Genomic DNA, 23902 nt, shown 5'->3' with positions numbered 1-23902 from the left:
CAGGGGTCCAGGATTATCTTCTGTGTCTGTGTTAATTGGTTTCCCTTTTCTTTGTTGAAGAGGGTCTGTGCAGTCTTTCTGCCTAGTCCGACATCTTCTTCAAGGGATATTTTTGTTTCAAGAGTTAAAGATTATCTCAGGGCAATAGTTCTTGGGGTTTATTCAGCCTCAGTGGCTACTGAAAGACTGGATTCCATGAGAATTTAAATTCTGTTCTTCATTTTCCCTGTTTTGATCAGGATTCTGTTATGGACTCTTTTAAAAAAACAAAACTTTTTATTGTGATTTGGGTGAAGGTTTACAAATCAGTTTTCCATTCAGCAATTCATACACATTTTGTTTCATATCATTAATTGCAATTCTTTCAATATTACATCACTGATTCCACTTCCTCCCTGTTTTTCCAATTGCCATTCCCCTTTCTTGCCTAATTGATCCTGGCCTCTGAACTTTCTCCTTGGGCAAATGCTATCCTTTTGATCTTGAATGGGGGTGATTGTCTTAAGGAGTACATAACTCCTTAGTGTTATTGTTCACCTTATAGACTTGCATATTGTTTAGCTGAAAATTGATCCAGAGCAGTAAGTTCAATTCCAGGCCTGAAGAGTAACTAAGGATTACAATCTTGGGGTCTCTATCCAACCAGTAAGTGTGGTCTTTTTTATGATTTTGAGTTTTATTCCACATTTTCTCTGTCCCTTCCCAGGACCTTCTAATGTGATCCCTTTCAGAGCAGCCAATAATGGTAGCCAGGTACCATCTAGTTCCTCTGGTCTTAGGGTCATGGAGGTTGGGATTCCCATGGTCCTTTGGACTAATTTTTTCCAAGTTTCTTTGATTTTCTTCACTCTTCTTTGCTCTGGATAGGGAGAAATCACTAGTTGTACCTTAGATATCCACCAGCAAGTTTTAAGACATCCTACTCTCTAAAGTAGGATGTAGACTCTGTTATGCCAATTGAGACTATGATGCTGAGCTCCCAGCCCCAGCAACTCATTCCTTCAAGGAGTTTGATTATATCTAAGAAGCTTTCATAACTTTGTGCCTGGTATGTGCTACTATATTTGTGGACATATTTGCAGCATATGTAAATACATATGTAGAAATATCCTTGGTCAAACCTATATATTCATGGATATATAGTCCCATTCTCCTTCCCACACCTGTTCAGCTTGCATGATCACCTATATATCCACTCATAGATGATTGTTATTACTGCTATTGCAGGATGGTATATGTAATAGTGTATACCTCTGTTGCCTTTAACCTTGTGCTTCTCCCAGTGTCTTCCTTTTTCTTGATCATTTTGTACCAATCTCCCCCTTATTGTATATGGCCTTACCCCTCACCCAAGTTAATACATATCCACCCACTAGTTAGGAGTTTACTTTCTTTTCCCCTCCAGCCCCTGTTAACTATCAAAAATTTGTGTGTGTGAAAATCTTTTCTTGACTTTTTATAATAGCAGTTTTGTGGAATATTTGCACAAAGCCCTAACATATGGTCTATTCTGGAATGTTCCATGTGTGCTGGAAAAGAATGTACAGTGTACTGTAGTCGGGTGGAGTGTTCTGTATATGTCTATGAGGTCAAATTGGTTGATTGTGTTATTTCTTCAGTATCTTTGATGAATTTCTTTCCAGTTGTTCTGTTCTTCACTGAAAGTGATATATTAGAGAGATTTCTGGTAAGATGGAGGAATAGGCAGACAAGCTACACAGACCCTCTTCAACAAAGAAAAGAGAAGCCAATTGACAGAGATACAGAAGATAATCCTGGAGCGCAGAGCTTTGAAAGGAACTATACAGAAGTGGATTAGGCACCAACTAGTGGAAAAACCTGAACGAAAACAGTGAATACAGATATGGTCAGAGAAGTGGACTGTGAGCTACTCTGAAGGGACCAATAGCCTGAATATTTCCAGTGCTGGGGCCTGAGAATTGACCTAAAAATCATCCCTGGTCAGCAAGGGCTGGAAGGACAACTGGACTAGTGGCCTATGCCTAGGAAGGGAAACAGCAAGGAGGGAGACAACCTGAGCTGTGCACTTTTGGCTCTCTGGAGGGTGCAGCCATTTTGATTGTTTACAAGTGGAGGCCATTTTGAATATTTAAAGTGACTGAGGGCACAGCCATTTTGAATGTTTAAAACTAGTGGCCATTTTGGATATTTAAAGTGGCCAAGGGGGCAGCCATTTTGAATCTTTACAAGTGGTGGCCATTTTGGATTTTAAAGTGACAGCATTCTCATTTGGATTCCAGGGAGCTAAGAATAGGCTCCATTTTCCAAGGACAGCAGGGACATACAGGAGGCTAACAACAGGAAAGGAGACAGGTGGTGAGTGTATAAGTGCTGCCAACTAGTGACTAGAGGAATACAGCACAGTACACTGCTTATGTAGATAACATCCAAACAAAACAAAGAAAATGAAAATTGTGGCCAAGTCACTAGAACATACTATTGCCAATTAAATATAAACACAAAAATGTCACAATGCCTCAGAGACAACAGAGCATCACAGTCCACCTAAAGAAGCAAGATAAAGCAGGAGAAACAAGGGACCAGGATACAGATCCAAAACACATTCCTGATGAAGACACAGTATTGGAACTCCCTGATAAGGAATTCAAAAAAATTATATTTAGGTAACTTCAATGGATTGAGAGACAGATCAAGGAAAACACTGACAAAATTGAGGTAGACACAGAGAAAACCCTAGAACAATTTCAAAAGGCAATATAAGAACAAAATGACAAAATAAAGGAAAAATTAGAAATGATACAAAATCTACAGACAGAAATCCAGAACATTAATACTAAATTTTCAGAAATAGATAACACATTGGGCAAAAGAGCAGAATTGAATCAATGGAAGATAAAATTATGAGATTGAAGGCAAATAGTTCAATACTTCTTTAGAAAATGATCAATCAGAAAAAAGATCAAAACAAAATGAAGAAAGCCTAAGGATCATGTGGGATACTATCAAAAAGAATAATCTACATGTAATCAGAATTCCATAACAGAAAGAGAAAAATAAAACCACAGAGAAAATTGTCAAAGATTTGTTGGAAGTGAATTTTCCTGGTATGATGAAAGATGAGAATGTATCCATTCAAGAAGTCCAATGAATGCCAAATAGGATAGACCCCAAAAGAAAATCACCAAGACATATTATCATGAAACACACCAAAACCAAAGACAAAGAAAGAATCCTGATAGCAGCACAAGAAAAATGAAAATTTACCTTCAAGGGGCAACCAATAAGACTAAGCTCAGATTTCTTGGCAGAAACCATGCAGTCAAGAAGACAATGGGATGGTATATATAAAACACTGAAAGAGAAAAGTTTCCAACCAAGAATTATGTACACAGCAAAATTGCCCCTCAAATATGATGGTGAAATTAGGACATTTCCAGATAAGCAGAAATTAAGGGAATTTGTTAAAACCAGACCAACCTTACAAGAGATGCTAAAGGGAGTTCTTTGGATACAGAAGCAACAACAGCCAACAACAATTGACGAGTAACACACATGATGATATAACCCAGAAACCAACCCAGCTATGGAAATATCCAAAGTAAAGAAGCCTACAAGATTGTAAACAGGGAACCAGAGACATCAATTGACAAATGAGGACAACTACAAACCAAAAAAGAGGGAAAAAACTGTGTTGTTACAGAACTTCTAGATAGTAGGGAAGTCAAGACAACTACAAGATATAATGGACTGTTCTAAATGTGGGAAGGAAATTATAAATCACAGGGTAACCTCAAAGAAAAATGATAAACCTTCACATCAAAATAAAAAAGAAGACTGCACAAATATTTAGCAAATACTAAAACAGTAGCAATGAAAGAAGTGATAACGTGATTCATAAACAACATGAGCTCAGTACGGAAAATTACATGGAACGAAGAAATCAGTGCCACAAAAAAGCACATAACAAATGACAGCAACAAATTCATACCTGTCAATAATTACGTATCTGGCAAGGGACTTATCTCTAAGATTTATAGAAAATTCCAACACCTCAACAGCAAAGGGATTAACTCAATTGAAAAATTGGCAGAAGACATGAATAGACACTTCACCAAGGAGGATATTCAGGTGGCCAGCAAACACATGAAGAGATTCTCACAATCATTGGCCATCAGAGAGATGTAAATCAAAACAACAACGAGATACCGTCTCACTCCACCGATGGCAAGGTTCAGTGAGACAGAAAATAACAAATGCTGGAGGGGATGTGGAGAGATTGGGACTCTCATACACTGCTGGTGGGACTGTGAAGTGATTCAACCACTGTGGAAAGCAGTATGGCAATTCCTTAGAAAGCTGGAATTGGAGATACCATTTCACCCAGCAATCCATTACTAGGTATATATCCTAGAGAGGTGAGAGCCAGAACAGGAACAGATATATGCACACCAATGTTCATTGCAGCACTATTTACAATAGCAAAAAGATGGAAACAACCTATGTGCCCATCAATGAAGAGTGGATAACCAAACTATGGTAGATGCACACAATAGAATGCTATGCAGCACTAAAGAATAATGTAGGGTCTGAAAAACACTGCATAACATGGATGAACTTGGAGGATTGACTGAATGAAATCAGTCAATCACAGGACAAATATAATATTAGTTTGTTGTTGTGGAGGGTCAAGGAAAGGTGTATATATGGAGGGAAACTTTCTTGGTTGGTTGCCAGAGATGGGAGGGGAGGGGAGGGAACACTGGAAAAAAAAATGCATTGACTCATGCCACTTTAGTTTTGTGTATTTCACTTTACATAAATTATATTTCAATAAAATGCATTAAAAAAAAGTGATCTATGAAAGTCCCCTACTATTGTTGTGGAATTGTCTATTGCTCTTTTCAATTCTGTTAAAGTTTATGTATTTTGGGGGCTTTTTTATTGAGTGTATAGACATTTATTATGGTTATGTCCTCTTGTTTGACTGATCCTTTAAAGATTATATAAACATTTCTATTTTATTAGAAAGTAACATTGCCACTTCTGCTGTTTTTTGGTTGCCATTGATGATACATATTTTTTCCAGCCTTGATTTTTAATTTATTTTTGTCTTTGTGTGTAAGGTGTTTCTCTTGTAGGCAGCATATTGATGGATCATGTTTTCTTATCTATTCTGCTTCTGTCTCTTGACTGGTGCATTTAATCCATTAACATTCAGTGTAATTATTGATGTTGTTTGTTGTTGTGTGTTATGTGTCTGTGAGTCGGACCTGACTCACAGCGACCCCTCCTTGGGTTTCCAAGGCGGTATCACTATGGAAGTAGATAGCCCAACCTTCCTTCTGAGGAGTGGCTGGTGGGTTTGAACTGCCAGCCCTCTGGTTAGCAGTCAAGTGCCTTAGGCACTATGCTATCAGGGCTCTTGGGTTTTCTATTTATTTATTTTGTCTCTTCCTGTTCTGGAATTCCAATCACACATAATTATTCCTCTTGGTAGTATCTCAAATTCTTAGAGTTTTTTTTTTTTTTTTTTTTTTTTTCCTTGTTGTTGTTCTTTTTTTCTGATTATTCCTCGAATAAGTTGGTATTGGATGATTTGTTTTCAAAATCACTAATTCTGTCTTCCACTCAACTCTACTCCTTTGTCCTTTCAATGCATTATCTTTTTCTGAAATCTCAGTGTTAACCTTCTGGATTTCTCTTTGCTGTTTTTGTATGGTTTCTCAATTTTCATTTATTTTGTCAGTTTGTTCTTGTATTGTTTTCTTGAATGCTTGTAGAGTTTTGTCTGTGTTTTCCTTGATTTTGACAGTGTTTTCCTTGATCTTTCTCTCAAACCATTGAAGGTATCTAAGTACAATTCTTTGAATTCTTTATCAGGTCATTGCAATGCCATTTCTTTCAGGAAGTTTTTCTGGCTCTGTATTTTGGTCACTTGTTGGAGCTACTCTTGTTTCTTTGTGTGAACTGAGGATGTCTTGTCTGTTGTCTCTGAGACTTTGTGGTGTTCTTATTTGTATTTAATTGATGTTGATATGTTGATGAGTTTTGCCCAGCTTGTTTATTTATTTAATTTTTACTGTGACTTGGAAGGTGTGGTGTGGCTGGGCAGTGTGAGCATGGTTGCTGTCTCCCAGAGTGTGGGAGAGAAAAAAAAAAGAGAAACAACAACAGAAAAGAAAAGAACACAAAGAAAAGGAAATAAAGGAGATAAGATAAAGAAAAAAACTAAGGAGGGGAAAAGAAAAGATAAAAAGAGAAAGGGAATAAAGAAAACGAAAAATAGAAGAAGGGGGAAAAGAAAAAGGAATAAGAAGAAAAGAAAGAAAAATGGAAACAAGAAAAAGGAAAAAGTAGCAAGGGAAGGGAAAGGGGGAAAAAAAAAGTAAGGGGGCAGGGCATTTGAATGGTGCTCCTGCCAGTCAAGGATGCAGTGAGGGCTGGGTCCCTGATCTGGGATGAAGTTCCTGCTGCTCTAGGAGGAGGCTCAGGCCAGGGTCCCTGGTGTGGGTTGCAGCTCTTTTTGGCCCAAGGGGCATCTGGGGGCAGGGTGCCTGGCCCTGAAAGGAATTCCTGATGGCTTATAGGATGGCTGGGGACAGGGTGCCCTGTCCTGGACAGAGTTCCTGCTGGCATAGCAGGTGGCTGAGTGCACTGTGTGTGTGTTCTGCTTGCCTGAGAAGGCAGAAGTGTGTGCCTCCAAATGTAAGGGTGGTGTACACTTGGTGCCTGATCCATGATGTGCCTCCAACCTCAGGTGGAGCAAAAGTTGTGTAGGGGTGTGTCATTGGCTGCCAGCTAAGTAATGGTGGGGGATGGTCACACTTCTGGTCACTGGGAGGGTGTGTGGAATAAGGGGAAGATCACACTTTTCTGGTCACCAGCTACCAGTGTGGGTGTTACTGGAGCGCTGGGCAAGCAGAGCCAATTATCAGGTTGTGCTCTCACTGGATCACTTCTTGAAAATTTCAAAATAGCCATGCTGTCTCAGGCCAGTTGACAATTCACTGCTCCATTTGTCCCTTTGTTGACTGTTTTCATTTTGTTTCTTCTTCTAGTCAGTATTTGATTCACTTTTTATCCTATCCTTTAATGCTCAGAGTTCCAAGATTATCATACATGCCTGTATCATTTGGTTTCTCATGTCTTTGTTGTAGGGGATCTGAGTAGCTTGTCTGCCTAGTCCTCCATCTTGCTGGAAGTCTCATGCTATAGAATCTTTGATGAAAACCTTCAGTGATGGTAGCCAGGTACCATCCAGTTTTTCTGGTCTCATGGCAAGGGAAGCAGTTGTTCAAGGAGGATTTTAGTCACACTATTCTATACCCTCCTCCTATTCCTGACTCTCTGGCTTCCTCTGTTGCTCCAGAGAAATAGAGATCAATTGTACCTTGAATACTTGCTTGCAATATTCAGGCACCATTAACTAATAGAAAGTTTTGAAGACTGAACAAAATATTTGTCCAGATTCTGAAGTTAGTTCTACAAGTGTGATATAAAAGCACAGAGCAGAAAACTGGAACAATTTCTTTGCAGCCTGTGTTCCCTGGGAAGCAGACTCTGAGCTGGAGTTTAGCATGCAAGATATGTATAAAGGAGGACCCTTAATGTTAACACCTAGGGAAGAGAGAGGACAGAAGCAGGCACGGGCAGAAGAAGTTGAGCTGCAGTACAGGCTAAAGGACACCCTGAGCCGACCCATGGGGATCTTTGGAGTTAGAATGCTCTTCAGAGATGTGCAGATTTGAATTGAGATGGCCAGCTCTTCATACTTCAGAACTGATCTAACATTGGATATTAGCCATTTAGGGTAGGGATGTAACCTTGGATGTGACCTCTGAAGCTAAGCCAATTCCTGAAGCCTATACGTCTGGTAGCGTAGTGCCTAAGGCACTTGACTGCTAACCAGAAGGCTGGCAGTTCAAACCCACTAGCCACTCCTCGGAAGGAAGATGGGGCAATCTACTTTCGTAGATTGATATTGCCTTGCTATGAGTCGGGTGTGACTCGATGGCACATAACAACAACAACAACAACAACAACAACATAACTAGTATGGAGAAGAGCAGGCTCTCAGGTAAGGCTTGGCCTTTGGGATCTCTCCTTTAGGGGAAAACAATGTGAGGCTCTCATGGAACTTATTTATCAGACAAGCTCACAAAACTATCTTGAGCAACAATCCCTAGGAATTGTTACAGCCAACATGTGTAAACAAACTAGGCCACCAAATAATCTCACCACAGAAGAGTACAGATAGCCTCCCCAGTGGAGGCAATAAATCCTTCCCTGAAAGAGGTTCTGGGCAGCACATCACTGGTTTACCACATAGTCCTCATTTTATAAATTAAGTTTTCATTAATGCAGCTAAATCATATCATTAGCTTATGGAGTCACACATATCATACAGGCTTATGATGAGCTGCCCGTTCACTAAGCCTCTTAATTGTTTTTCACATACACAGAAAATTCTTCCAAGGTTTCCAGGGAAGATGGGCCTGTACTCTGCCTGGACAGTGGTTCTGGAGGTCAAAGCTAGCAGGAAGACTGATTTTCTTTAAATGATGTTGTTAGTTGCCAGTTGAATGATTCCAAGTCACAGCAATCCATGCTTGTCTTCCAAAATGCCTCTGGATGGGTTTGAACCAATTTTCGGCTAGAGTCTAATGTTTAACTGCTTGAACCACTCAGAGACTCATTTTCTTCATATTTGTGCATGGTTCACCCCTTGTTCCTGTCAAGCTCTCCCAAAAACAAAACTCCATTTGTACAAGAATATTATTAGGCAAGGATTTGGAGACTGTCAGTGCACTATATATATATATATATATATTTGTTTGTCTTTAATTAGTAGTTTTTATTTCAAAGGATTTATTTCGTGCACTGAATGATACTAAGAACAATTTTCTTTCACCTGCTATGTGGAGAGTCCCTTGGCATCATGCTTTCAATTTATTCCTGTGATTTTTAGACTCTCATTGATTGGTGAAGGGGTCAGCTGCCTTGTCAGCTCTCTGTTAATCTGACTTTATGGAAACAAAGGGGAATCTGAAAGATAATATTCTGCAGAAGTGGGTTCAAGAGCCAAACCAAACACCCCCAAAGAGCATTAACCAAAGAGCTGGAAGGAGAAAACAAGAGAAATATAGTGTACTGACCAGTGGCCCAGAATGAGGACCGTTCCAGACGGCAAAGCAGGAAGAACTGAAGCTCTTCTGATACAGAGTGCTTGAAGCCAAATCTGCAGAACTAGTCTTTCTTCTTTTATACTGTACTGTTTTTGAGATTCAAGGATGTGACCTTTTAAAAATCCCATTAAAGGTCAAACTCCAAAGATTTCTCCTCCTACCTCTCTCCTTTTACTCTCTCCTCCTCATTCCCCCCACCTCTTTCTCACTTGATACTAAACAATAAGAAATGGCAACAAAGACCTACAGATATACTTTCATAAGAAATCTACCACCAAAAACAAAACAAAACAAAACAAAACCCACCAAGCTCACTGACATCCAGTCCATCCCAACTCACAATGACACCCTTTGAGTTTCTGAGGCAGCAAATCTTTGTGGAAGTAGATTGCCCAGTCTTCCTTCCGTGGAGTGGCTGGTGGGTTTGAACTGCTAGCCTTCTGTTTAGCAGTCTAATGCTTTAGGCACTAGGCCACCAGAGCTTCTTTTGGAGACATACTTTCATAAGAAATCTACCATCAAGATGAGGTAAATCTATGTGGGGTTTGATGATGAAACCTCTTTCTTTGTCCTTATCTCTGCTTGGTGAATGAGAGAGGGCAGCTTGGACCTCATTGGTAGGGGAATTCTAGGGAGGGGTGGCAAAAGCCTTGATTGGTGGTGGGAAAGGTAAACAGGCTCTGATTGGCAGGGGAGTTGGGTGTGTGTGCAAGCTGACTTCATTTCTGGCCCTCTGGGTGAGAATACTTATTACACTTGCCAAGCCTCTTCCCTTCAACTCCCTGATCCCCAACATAGGGCCTAAGCTGTCTGTGTGCCAATTTCTCTCCATCCCAGAGGAGCACTTCTGAGCCCTTGCCTATCTATGGATGGCCTCAGCTGATTCCAGGCAAGGGACAAGCAGAAGACTTTCAGGGCTCATTAATGTAAGGAAGGCCAGTTCCGGACACTGGGTCTGCACCTTGTTCAAGGGCAAGGGCTTAGCTCGCTCCAGTGGTCCATAGTCAGCCAACCCTGCTGGGGGCAACTCATCAGAGAACATAGGAAAGATGAAAAGAGTTAAAATGGCATGCTAATCATTTGTTGGAAATCTGTTAGAAACTATGAAAAACAATGTGTATCATTCGTCATCACTATGATTGACTTTTAGAAATGGTGCCCAGAAAGTCAAATGATCCACTTTCCAAGCCAGGGCTTCCAGCTGATGTCCCCAGGCTTGGGAAAACACAGAAGGTGTTGTTGAAGACACAGCTCCATGTCCTTTCCAACCCCCCAGCACCTACTTTCCAGTGAGCCACGTGTTAACAAGGGGTCTTGGCCTCAGATTCATGTGCCCACAATAAACTTTCATTTTTATACTTAGGAGATGCAAAAACTGAAGTCTCAGAAAAGCATCCCAGGAATTGAAGACTGCACCAATCTAAGAAATTTCTTGCTTGTTGATGTCTTCTGAGGCTCTGACTTGTCCCAATTTGTCATCATTGGAATAAAATTACAAGTTTCTTTTACTTTTGCCATAGTATTTCCCAGAAGAACTAAAAATGCTATTGAAAAACAAACACAGAAAACAAAAGCCAATACCAGTAGAAACCATTGCTGTCCATTCGATCCTGACTCAGCTACCCCGTAGGACAGAGTAGAACTGTGCCATTGGGTTTCGAGGCTGTAATCTTTTCAGGTTGCAGACTATCACATCTTTCTCCTGGAGAGTGGTTGGTGGGTTTGAACCATTGACTTTTCAGTTAGTAACTGAGCACTTAATCACTAGGGCTCCTTCCAGTGCAAATAGGACCTGGAATAGGGAAATACAAGGGCTCATGAACCATGAGCAATGGTGGAGATGACAGAGCCTACTGGCTGCACTTCTGACTAGTTGCTGAGGCAACCTCAGTAAGTGATGTCACAGGAGGGTTGCTGTGTAAGGTTCCCCAGGAGAGCTACCTCTGGGGAAGGGAACTCAAAGAGCTGGGGCACAGGTCTGGAGATGACTGTCAGCACTGTCTGTACCATGGCTTTTGCTCACAGGGACCGCCCATCTCCCCCCATGCCCTGCTCTCTCCCAGGCTTCCAATTTAGGATTTTTCTTTTACCGTTTCATTGTTTTTCATTTGCTTTGTTTCATTTTCATTGTTATTTAAATTATTGGTCCCTTAAATTGATATGCCTTGCCAGAATGGGTAGTAAGGAGCTCTGTACTGGTTAAGGCTGCTAAGCAAACGGTCCATGGTTCTAACCCACCAGCAGTTTCATGGAAGAAAGATGAGACGTCTGCTTCCGTAAAGATTTATAGCCTCGGAAACCCAATGGGAGTCGCTATGAGTTGGAATCGACTGGATAGCAGTGAGTTTTGGTTTGAGGATGAGTAGTAACTGGCTCAAAGATAGATGTAGGTAGAGATAGAGATAGAGATAGATCTTAAATCAGTTGCTGTTTGTTTCAGCATTCACGTGTGTCAGAGTAGAACTATGCTCCACAGGGTTTTCAGTGGCTATGATCTTTTGGCAGCAGCTCACCAGTCATTTCTTCCAAGGCACCCCTGGGTGGATTTGAACCCTCAACCTTAGTAGCTGAGTTTTGACACTGAGGGAATGAGCATGCACACATTCATCAATATGCATGATTTCTAAAATTCTATTACTTTTCATTGCTTTTCCATCTATTCTCATTTGCTTTTTCCTCTGATAAATTTGGGATGCTTTGCAGACATGTACACAAAAATGACATTTACTGTGTTTTATATTAGAAACTGCCCTTTGTGTCCCTTAATGGCCAGGAGCTCTAGAGGAAGGCCCTTTCCAGACCCCACAGAAACTCTCTTGGTACCAGGAGCCTTGCATGTGGCACACACAGAGTCCTGCTCTGCAGACCATCTTCCTGGTGTCCGTCCCTTTCTCTTCCTGCCCTTTTACCAATTTATCATTCTGTGCACAAGAGAAGAGACCAGTTGGATTTCAGCCACAGCTAATGCTAATGCACTTCTATTTATGAGTAATGTTTTAAACACAAATGGAGTTCGCTGTCCTGAAGGGAAGGTCAGGCAGAGAAAACCAAAATGCTCATCTTGAGTAACTGGCCTCACCGAGGGCAGAGAGGCTGACAGTTGTTGGTGAAAAGTGTTGGTGATAGAGAGCTAAGCCTAGAAATAAACCAAACTAAAAGTCATCTCCTCGCCTTCCTACTGCCCCCCCCCCTTTTCTACTCTCCCCGGCCACACACACACACAGAGGAGAAAATGAGTAATTTAGTGTCAATCAGGTAGAGCCAGAAATTTCATATTTGGAACAAGGCCTGAATACAAATAAGATGACCTGCAAGCTAAAGCAAAATGGATGTTATAGGCCACATATCTCATGTTTGTGTTTTCATCTAGTGCTCTGAAAAGGGAAAGCCAGGAATAAAATACAGTGCTGTGAATTTGGACTAAGTATGACAAGCGGCATACAGAACCACATTTGGAAGGTTTTGTTTTTTTTTTTTTTACATCAGGTGACATAATTCATTTTTTGCATTACACTCTAAGCTATGATAAATTCTCACTTTTGTGAAAGATTGAAAACAGTTTAAAGTCTATAGACTCTCAGACAAATGCCAATTCTGACCATATTCTGCCCCTTTTGCAGACATAGTGACCTCACAGTTGTTGTACTGATACCATGCCTTTTTACAGACCCAAAACACTGAAGTATGTAGGAAATCCAGATAGAGAAGGTGAGAACAGCTCCCCAGAACTCCCCATGACACTAACCCCTCTGCTTCTTTGGCCCTGATGGCCATCCCTCTTTTAGTTCTCAGCATCTCTACCAACTGTGGCACTGACAGATAGGGTTGCCAGAGTTAGCAAACAAAAATATAGGATGCTCAATTAAATTTGAATTTCCGATTAATAACAAGTAATATTTTAGCATTAAGTATATTCCAATAATTGGGCATCCTGTATTATATCTGGCAACAATTGGCAGAGAGTGTACACAGGCAGTCCACCAGGGAAGCTCTCTTCTTTCTTAATGGGATCTCCTAGAGTAGCTCACATCAGCATAGGAGAACTGCACCTTGAGTACCCCACTGGCTGTGGCTTGCAGATAAAACCCAGAGTAGCTGTACTCAAGAGTACAAAGTTCTCGGGAACAAAAGGGAGTAGAGGAGAGTGCAGTGGCAATGCACTGTGGGAATTTCCACCTCATTTAGAAGTGGAAAATCCCTCATTAGCTCTGTTGCTCTTGACCTTAAGAAAGTTCCTTGTGTCTCAGCTCCACTTCTGATACAACAGAGCAAATTATCAAATTAGACAGTGTCTACATTCCTATTAACTCTAAAATAATTGATTTTAAAAACCAGGCAATGCTCACAAGATCTGTTGTGTAATTGGCCTCTTGATTTGCAGAGAATAGACTCTTCTTTAGGTCACTTCAGGTTATGAGTGCTTATAATAAACTATATACTCCCAGTGCATAACCTTCTGGAACTGGAAGATTGTTGTTTGAGACATAGGTCTTGATGATTCTCAAGAGCATAACTTTGTGGCTCTCTACTCTTGTGACTCTGCTGTTTCGAGGACTCTTCAGACATAGCCTATTTCCCTGATGCCTCCCTGGAGTGTCTGTTCCTTCCTACTGCCACTACTGGATGCAGGCTCTCTGCACCAAGTTAAAATTATCCGAGAACCTATATATTAGAACTATTTAGCAGACACTATCTACAAGAACCCCTTATTTTCATGTTGTTTTAGAGATGAAAAACTCTCTAAAGAACCTGTTCTTATGCAGGTCACCATCCTCCTTGCATTTTGGGTTTCAAAGAGTAGTATCAGGCTAGGGCACCAATACCCAATCTAATCAACTGTGGCCAGGGTTGCAAGAAAACACAAACATAGCAATTTACTGAAAAGGAACTACTGGTAGCAGGCTATTTGTCAGAAGGGAGCCGTGGACACAATGGGCCTTCAAAGTCCTATGGTTTAATAATTACATTCCATCCGTTATTATTCTTTCCTCACAGACAGCTTCAAAGAACATCCAACCTAATTCCACGACTACTTTCATCCATCAAGTTCTTTTTTCTTAATGATGAAAAATATATTTTGAGAGTTTCAAAAAAAAAAAAAAAAAAGGTATCAGAGGATTTTAAAATTTCAAGTTATCTTAGAAATTTTACAGATGAGGAAACTGGAGCCCAGAGAAGAAGCTCAACACTGAGGAAGTATGATCTCATTCATTATTAAGATTCCACCCCAGCTGTGCCTCCCTTGTTTGCCCCTATCTGGCACCAAAATATCCTAAATCTTGAAAATCTCCTCTCCAGAGTTGGCCAAACTACTGTTCCTATCATAATAATTTAATTTGTCCAATTAAAAAAATGAAATGAAAAAAATTCAGATTATTTTTAAAGTCACTTTTGGAACAGATTTCTATCCAGACTGGAACCTTAGATAAGACAATTTTTTTCTTCTTCTTCTTTAGTTTCTGTAGCTCTTGTCAATTTCTAGTCTTGTACTTGGAAAATAAGAACCAGTCATTTGTGGCTGCCACCATTCTGATGAATGATGTGAGCCTTTTCTGTTCCCTAAGTGCGTATCTCCTTCCCGACCTTTGATCCAAGGCAATTAAGAACAGCAATAAAATCACAAAGCCTCACTTTTGATCAATGCATTCCGGCCAGAGAGAGAACTGGTTGTCCTCTCATAATAACTAAAATTAGATTGATGTTTGGAATTTGGATGCTGTATCAAGGAGGAAAAACCTAGTTTTAAATCACCATCTCAATATTTCAGAAGGAACTAGAGAGATCTGAAATTGGGAATAGAATTAAGATTGAAAGCAGGGCATTATAGTGCATTAATTGCAACACTTTATAAGTAGCTAACTAACATAACTCACCACCATCAAGTCAATTCTGCCTCATAGCAACCCCCACTAGGTTTCTGAGGCTGTAAATCTTTACAGAAGTAAATCGCCCCATCTTCCTTCCACAGAGCAGCTGGTGGGTTTGAACAGCTGACCTGGTTAACAGCCAAATGCCTTATCCACTATGTTACCACAGCTCCTTTATAATATGCCACCACAGCTCCTTTATAAGTAGGTAGCTCTGCTTATAAAAGTTAAGCACTCAGCTGCTAACCAAAACGTTGGCAGTTCAAATGCATCCAGCCACTCTGTGGGAGAAAGATCTGGTGCTTTGCTTCTGTAAAGATTCAGCCAAAAAAACTCAATGGAGTTGCTATGAGTTGGAATCAATTCAGCAGCACCCAACAGTAACAACAGTTGAGTATGTCAGCCTGGTACAAAGGACAGGTGGTACTTGGAGGTCAGTATTTTTTTTTTTTTTTTCCTAGTCCAATTAAACCACAACAGTCAAAGAGAGAGTAAGGTACTCTGATACCTTAGGGTTTCCTTTGCCCTTCATATTATCTTGAGATGCCATGAAGCTGCAAAATGAACAGTTTTTTAAGCAACAATTTTATTGAGGTATAATTTATGTACATAACTGCATCCATTTAAAGTTTACAACTCAATGTTTTGAAAGATATATATACCCATGAGGAGCCTTGGTGGTTTCGTGGTTAAGTGCTCGGGTCAGTGGTGTGAACCCATCAGCTGCTTCACAGGAGAAAGATGTGGCACCTGCTTCTGTAAATATTACAGCCTTGGAAACCCTGTGGGGCAGTTCTACTCTGTCCCATAGAGTCACTATGAGTGGGAATAGACTCAGTGGCAATAGGTTTCATGGGGTATATACCTGTGAGATAATCTAGATGTTTAATGTTCTCTTCAATCCCCAAAGTTTCCCTGTGCCCCCTTGTAGTCCATCCTCCCTTTGTCCCCCATCCCTAGTGAACTACTGATCTGTTTTGTCACTATGGATTAGTTTGCATTTTCTAAAATTTTACATAAATGGAAACATACAATATGTACTCTTTTCTGACTTCTTTCACCCAGAATAATTATTTGGACATTCCTCTAGGTCATTTTTCATCCATACTTCATTACATTTTTATTATAGTATTCTATTCGATTGGTGATGGACATTGTACTATTTCCATTTTTTGGTTATTATGGATTAAATTGCTATGAATATTAGTGTAAAAGTTTTTGTATGGACATGTTTTCCTCTCTTAGGTAAGAACCTAGGTGTGGAACTGCTGGGTCATGCAGTAGATATATATTTACTTTGTAAGAAACAGTGAGTTTTCCAAAGTGTAGTCTTTTTAATTTTTGCCATTCTAGTGGATGTGTAGTGGTCAACTCATTGTTTTAATTTGCATTGTCTTAATGACTAATGATATTAGCCATCTGCATATTTTCTTTTGCAAAGTATATTCACAGTGTTTGAGTTGGTTCTCATTAATGAATTTTTATCTAACCAAAAAACAAACTCACTGCCATTGCATTGATTCTGATTCATGGTGATCCCCAATGGGTTTCCAAGGCTGTAAATTTTTATGGATGCAGACTGCCTTATCTTTCTTCCACAGAGAGGCTGCTGAGTTTGAACCTTGACCAACCTTTTGTTTAGCAGCCAAATGCTTTAACCAATATACCACCTGAGCTCCTTATTGAGTTGTATAAGATCTTTATATATTCAGATATGCTTGGGTATGTTTCTGGACATACCTTACCTTTTGTTACACTATGTAGTGTTTCTTAGATTCCTTGCCATTTCCACACAAATTTTAAAATCTGTCAATTTCCAAAAGAAATTTCTGCTGGAATTTTGATTGGGATTATATTAAATCTGTAGATTGAGAACTGACATCTTAAGAATACTGAGTGTTTCAATCCATGAACAGAATATATCTGTCCATTTATTTAAATCTTCTGGTGGCGTAGTGCCTAAGGCATTTGACTGCTAACGAGAAGCCTGGCGGTTCAAACCCAGCAGCCACTCCTCAGAAGGAAGGCTGGGCAATCTACTTCTGTAGTGATACTGCCTCGGAAACCCAAGGAGGGGTTGCTATGAGTCGGGTCTGACTCGACGGCACATAACAACAACAACAAAACTCTAGAAGACTTCAATGTTACCAAGATTCCTTAAGAAAATCTTTTCTTAATCTCATGATAGCTTTTACAAAGTCAGTACATGGAGCTCAAAAAATGTTTATCTTTGAGGTGTTTACAGTAGCAGATGGCACTAGAATTTGTGCCAGTAAGCCCAGAATCACTCTTATTCTTCTTGAAGTTGGAGGCAACACGACAGAATGGAAAGTAAAATGGAGTTAGGAATGACAAGACCTGGACTTGAGAGTATGTTCTGCCACAAAAAAGGATGTGTGTTTACTGATTTAATAAGCATCAAATGAATAAATGTGAGAACACTACATACATTGCATCAATTAGTATATGAGTTGTTGTTGTTGTTGTTATGTGCCGTCGAGTCGGCCCCAACTCATAGCGACCCCTCCTTGGGTTTCCGAGGCAGTATCACTACGGAAGTAGGATTGCCCAACCTTCCTTCCAAGGAGTGGCTGGTGGGTTTGAACCGCCAGCCTTCTGGTTAGCAGTCAAGTGCTTTAGCCACTATGCTACCAGAGTAAGTTAATATTATTCCTATGAGCCCATAGAAATAGACTTATACAGATCATGTCAGTGGAAAGCCAAAAATTTCTTGGGTTGGGAATGCTTGTTATAAGGCCAGATCCAGCAAAACAGCTTAGTAGCTAAAACATCTCTTTGTTCTTTCTTCCACCTTCTCTATTTTACTCCTGACCTCCTGTCTTTATCTATCCCTGCCACCTCTCAGTGCCCTCCTGCTGTCCCAATAGGATCCAATGTACACTTGTCCTTTCCAAATAAGCCCACCTTCAAATTTCAAGTCCTCTCAGCATCTAATACACAAATCACAGCTCAATAAGGGAAATGGCCTAAAAGATTTCAATTTTAAAATCTAAAGGAATGGATATTGAGAGAGACTTTCAGGTACTGTGTCAGGCAGATGGAGGAGGTATTTTAGAAGCAGGGCACCTTTACTGAGTGACCTCTTAACCAGTTGCCGTCAAGTTGTTCGTAACTCCTGGAGACCCCAGGTGTGTCAGACCAGAGCTGTGCTCCACTGTGTTTTCAATAGCTGATTTTCCAGAAGTAGATCACCAGGACTTTCTTCCAAGATGGGCTCAAACAGCTAACCTTTCAGTTAGTATGTTAACAGTTTGCACCATCCAACGATTCCTATTAGACTTCCCCAAACAGATGGCCATCCACTTGTGGAACCACATCAATATCTGAAATTCTTTTATTTTCACTAAGCAGTTTTTCTCGACACTCAAGGATTCAAATAAACTCTCTGAGACACTTTGTTGGTATAGATTTCAAATTACAAGATAGATTTCATATCTTCAATACAGTTCTTAAGGAAGATAAGATTATTACAAATAGTTATCAGTACTTTCAAATGAGGGGACAATTTACATTTTCGTAAAACCAGATGACTTTTTTTTTATGTCTAACAATCCTTTGATCATCAGGTGGAATTACTTCAATTCATGCAATAAGTGACTACTACATTGAAAAAAGTTGCCCTAATTTTTCTAGCAGAGACTTGATGCCTATTTTAAATCAAGATATTAATATGCTCCTGAGGTCACCTCACTCTCCCTTGGGAAGTGGTGAGCACATATGGTTTGTTTGAGATTCAATTGGATCCCCATTTTTCCAAGTTATTATCTTCTTCCTCTTATCTCAGAATTTCCCAGGAAATTCTTCAGTTTCAGAAGTGGCCCTGGTGGCCCATAAGCAAATGTAACACCACATATTATTTTACATAAGACCTAAAAGAAGTGGGCAGGGGAAAATTTTAATTTATCTTGACATAAAACCAGCATAAATCAGCATCATCAAATCCTTGTAACTAAAAATGCTGAGGGTAAACAGAAGAGCTTTGTCTATGATGAAGATGCCCCTCACAGCAGACTTTGTGAACCTCTTTTATAGAACCACATAATTAGTACCATCAATACTTTACATATTTTACATATGATTTGAATACAAATTCTTAAAATTTACAATAGAACATTAAAATAATCTTCTAATAAAATCAGCCTTAAGTATAAGGAATCTGAATTTCAATATTTTATATGCCTCTAAATAAATATCTTTGATCTATAACCCTTTAAAATATTACAGTTTACGGTAACATGATGCAGAGAAGTCAAACAGTATTTAAGTGAAAATAAAACATCAATTTAAAAATAAACAAGCCTAAAAACACACTGGTTCAAACCCACCAGCCAATCCTGGGAAGGAAGATTGGACAATCTACTTCCGCAGAGATACTGCCTCAGGAACCCAAGGCAGGGTTGCTATGAGTCAGAAATGACTGAAGGGCAGTGAGTTTGATTTTTTGGTTTTAAAAACGTACTGAAGTCAAATTACAGAAAATCAAAACAGTAATACATAGTGAGTAAATATCTAGCATTGTGATCATCAAATGCATGCTCAGCAACACACTTTCAACTTATATATAAAAAAGCCCTCTGAAATTCATATCATCTAAATAAATAAGCAGAAACACAAAAGGAGGGACTGTACCAGCCAGTAACAGCTAGAAAGTAATTTCTCCCTTTTTCTTTCAAAAGATCCTAACAGAGAAACATGAAATAATGATCATTTGCTGGAAAACTTTAATTCATGTTTAATGTTTTAAAAATGCTGCCTGTGATATAAAAAGCCAAAGTGAGGTTTCCTAAATGTTAGACCACTGTACCTTAGAAAAGGGTATGTTACTCAACTGACAGATTTAAACAAAAATCAGACATCTATTTATGATTGAATTTTCTCTTAATGACCCCATAATAGGTCTAAATCAAGCCCATGATAGGAATGCACATTCAGACATCAGAATACATGATCTGTTAATACTGAATTATATGTGATGACTTAATTTCATTTGCCAAAGTATTAGTTTATTTTACATAAGACTCTAATTAAAACATCTAGAGCAGGAATTTATTTATCTCTGTATCTTAGCTTTTGATTTTTAGAATGTCATAGATTTTCAGCCAGTACTTGCTGAATTAAATCCAGCATTCACTCATATTTCAGGAATCATTCAATCCATGATGAAACAAGTTGCCTGAGACTCAGGGGGCAGCATTTTAATGCTACCTTTAGGCCTGTGATTGATTTCTGCCCAGTCAATCAGGGTAACTGCCACAGGTATGTCACAATTTCTCATTTTAAGGCCAAAGATTTCTAAAATTCCCCTATTCCACAGTTAAGCCTTCTTCAAAGATCTGTGCCTGTACATCTATAATCAAGGTAAAAGAATAATCTCTGTTATTCTATGTTGGGTATTTGCTTATGATAACAGCCTGAAACTACCATGCACACATACCTGCACATACACACGTGTACACACACACACACACACACACATCACAAGGGGAGAAGAAAATTGGGAAATAATGCACAAAGCCTAGGTCACATAGGTCCCAAAGTTAACTAAAAAGGACAATGAATCCATAGGATAACCCCTTTTGACTATACACAAACTTACTGCGTGATGTCTGGAAGCAATATCTTTGGACCAACAAATGTAAACCAAAAGTATTCTTTAAATATTAGTTTGACAAGGTAGCTAAAAATGGTATGGCTACAAGACTGTCCTATTTAATTCTGTTCAGGTACCTCCTTCATTAGGAAGCCACGAGGAGGAGATGGATATGCTCTTCAAAGATCATTCTTTTCATCCACAAGGCTCATATCAGTATCTTCCTCCTTATGTAGATTACTCTAAAAGACTCCCTTCCTCTAGTTTGCCATTGAAAATTGCACTTTCTGATGTCCATGGGAGGCAGAAAAGGGGCATGCTACAGAACTTCTAAAATAAAAGCTGTTTAAAAAGTTTCACATCTTTGATTCTCATTGCCAGCATGCCTATCCCTCATGAATGCTGCTAGGAGAGGTAGATCCAGTGTTTAAGTTCTGCCATTCCCTGCAGTAACTTAGTGTAATAGAAGTCCATATTGTCTGCAAAGTCTGTGCAAACAGGTGACTCCATGTCACCAAAAGTACAGTACAAGGCAGTTCCTCCAATACTAAGGAAAACAGTTGCTATGCACAGCAAGATCAGCAAAATACAGGAGCCACTTCCAACTTCATCTGCAAACACATAAAAGGAAAAAGAGAATAACAGAGTGAGGTTAAACTGACAACAAAATGGAAATTCTAACATCTGCTGTCTTCTCACTGACTAAGAAAACTAGACATTTCAATATCAGTCTTCCAGGGACAGGAGTTATTTATTGAAAACTAGTCCACAAAGACCTACCTATCAGTTACCATCAAGATACTTAACTTGTGGAGCTTGTAAATGCTAAAAATTATAACTGGCTCATGTATATAATAAATGCAATCCCTTTCATAAAAAAGAAAGAAAGAAAGGGCAGTAATTCTCTGATGTGCTCATTTTAGAGTACAAATTATAAGTTCACTATTATAACATCTTTGGCATTCATATCCTTGGGCCACCTTAAAGTCAATTTGATATTAAACAATAAAGATGTCCTTGGTAGAATTTCATTTTCACCTTTGTAGTATTCAATTTTATTCTTATCATTTAGTGCAACAGTGAAGTTCTACCTAATGCAATGATTTCTTTTTACTTTACTTAATAATTCTAGCGGGTTTATTAAGACATCAGTCTTTCATTATTGTTCAGCTGAAAAGCTTAATGAACATAATTAAAGAAAAATAAAAAATATTTGGAAAAGACTAAAAAGTTGTGTAATCTGCAATATGATAAGGGTGTACAGAAACTATTTTGGAAGGTAATTTGGCAATAAGTGTTAAAATTTAAAATAATTGATCCCCTAAACTAGGTCACTTTTGAGAGTAAACAGAGTAGTAAACTGATGCAAAGCTGGGACAGCAGGTATAGAGCAGGGCTGTCTAAGACAACCAGACACATGGCCCTGACATTTAGCTCAGCAAATCTACTTTTAGGAATTAGCTCACAGATATGTACAACATACAATATCATATATACAAACCTGTTTAATAAAGCAGAGTTTTGTTTTGTTTTGAAAAAACAAAAAACAAAAAACCCAAATAGGTGGGAATAACTTTGTTATTATAGTTACAATGGAACTGTAATTAAATAATAATTATGGGACATTCATAAAATGGAACACTATGCAATTGTTTCTGTCAGTATGTGGTAGCTTGCATGTTGTGTGAGGCTGGAGGTGATACCACTTGTATTTCAAATACCTGCAGGATCAGCCATGGTGGATAGGTTTCGGCGGAGCTTCCAAACTAAGACAGACTAGGAAGGAGGACGGGGTCAACCAGTTCTGAAAAAACTGGCTAGGGAAAACCTTAAGAACAGCTGTGAAACAATGTCTGATATATTACTAGAAAATTTTATGAATGGCCCTGAAACACTGTCTGATATAGTGATGGAAGATAAGCACCTCACATTGGAAGGGACTCAAAATATGACTGAGGAAGAGCTGCCTCCTCAAAGTTGAGGTAACCTTAATGACATGGATGGAGTAAAGCTTTCAGGACCTCCATTTGCTGATAAGGAATGATTCAAAATGGGAAGAAACTGTTGCAAACATCCATAAATAATTGGAACATGGAATGTATGAAGTATGAACCTAGGAAAATTGGGAGTTGTCAAAAATGAAATGGAAGACATAAAGATTGATATCCTGGGCATTAGTGAGCTGAAATAGATTGGTATTGGCCATTTTGAACCTGACAAACATATGGGCTACTATGCAAAGAATTTTGAAGAGGAATGGCATTGAATTCATCATTAAAAAGAATGATGCAATATCTTTCCTGAAGTACAATGCACTCAGTGATAAGATAATGTCTATATGCTTATAAGGAAGACCAGTTAATACCACTATTCCTCAAATTTAGGCACTAACTACTTAAGCCAAAGATGAAGAAATTGAAGATTTTTACCAACTTCTGCATTTTGAAATTGATCAAACATGCAATCAAGATGTATTGATTATTACTGGTGATTAGAATGCAAAAGTTGAAAACCAAGAAGAATCACTGGGGTAGTTGTAAAATATAGCCTGGTGACAGAAATGACGCTACAGATCACATGATAGAATTTTGCAAGATCAATGGCTTATTCACTGCAAATACCTTTTTTCAGCAATACAAATGGCAGCTATTCACATAGATCTTACCAGACAGAATACACAAGAATCAGATTGACTACATCTGTGGAAAGAGACGATGGAGAAGCTCAGTATCTTCAGCCAAAACAAGGCCAGCTGCTGACTATGGAATAGACCATCAGCCGTTCATATGCAAGTTCAAGTTGAAGCTGAAGACAATTAAAACAAGTCCACAAGAGCCAAAATATGACCTTGAGCATATCCCACCTGAATTTAGAGACTATTTGAAGAACAGATTTGACACTCTGAATACCAATGAGCAAAGATCAGACAAGTTGTGGGATGACATATAGAACATCATACATGAAGAAAGCAAAAGGCCATTAAAAAGAAAGGAAAGAGGAAAAGACCAAATTGGATGTCAGAAGACACTCTGAAACTTGTTCTTGAATGGAGAATAGGTAAAGCAAATGGAAGAAATGACAAGATAAAAGAGCTGAACAGATTTCATATGGTGGTTTTTGTCTTAAAGTCAATTTGATCAGAAATTAATATTGCCACTCCTGCTCTCTTACTGTTGCCATTTGCTTGATATATCTTTTTCCAACCTTTGATTTTTAGTCTATTTTTGTCTTTATCTCTAAGGTGTGTCTCTTGTAGG

The 23902-nt window shown here is 39.0% G+C and overlaps 1 protein-coding gene across 1 annotated transcript in view; it reads right to left on the bottom strand.

Annotated features, from left to right (window-relative positions):
* Window positions 1-21050: 21050 nt before the first annotated feature.
* CNST (consortin, connexin sorting protein) overlaps window positions 21051-23902 on the bottom strand; it is a 107078-nt gene continuing 104226 nt past the window's right edge. Inside the window, exon 10 of the mRNA XM_007955715.2 lies at window positions 21051-21256. Coding sequence (XP_007953906.1) covers window positions 21051-21256 — 206 coding nt within the window. The remainder of the gene's footprint in view (window positions 21257-23902) is intronic.

Source organism: Orycteropus afer, unplaced genomic scaffold (assembly GCF_000298275.1).
Source record: "Orycteropus afer afer isolate SDZICR_OR568_19922 unplaced genomic scaffold, OryAfe1.0 scaffold00533, whole genome shotgun sequence".
In the NCBI taxonomy this organism is placed as follows: Eukaryota; Metazoa; Chordata; class Mammalia; order Tubulidentata; family Orycteropodidae; genus Orycteropus; species Orycteropus afer.
The sequence above is the reverse complement of the archived record's forward strand: the minus strand, read 5'-3'. Positions and strand labels throughout refer to the sequence as shown.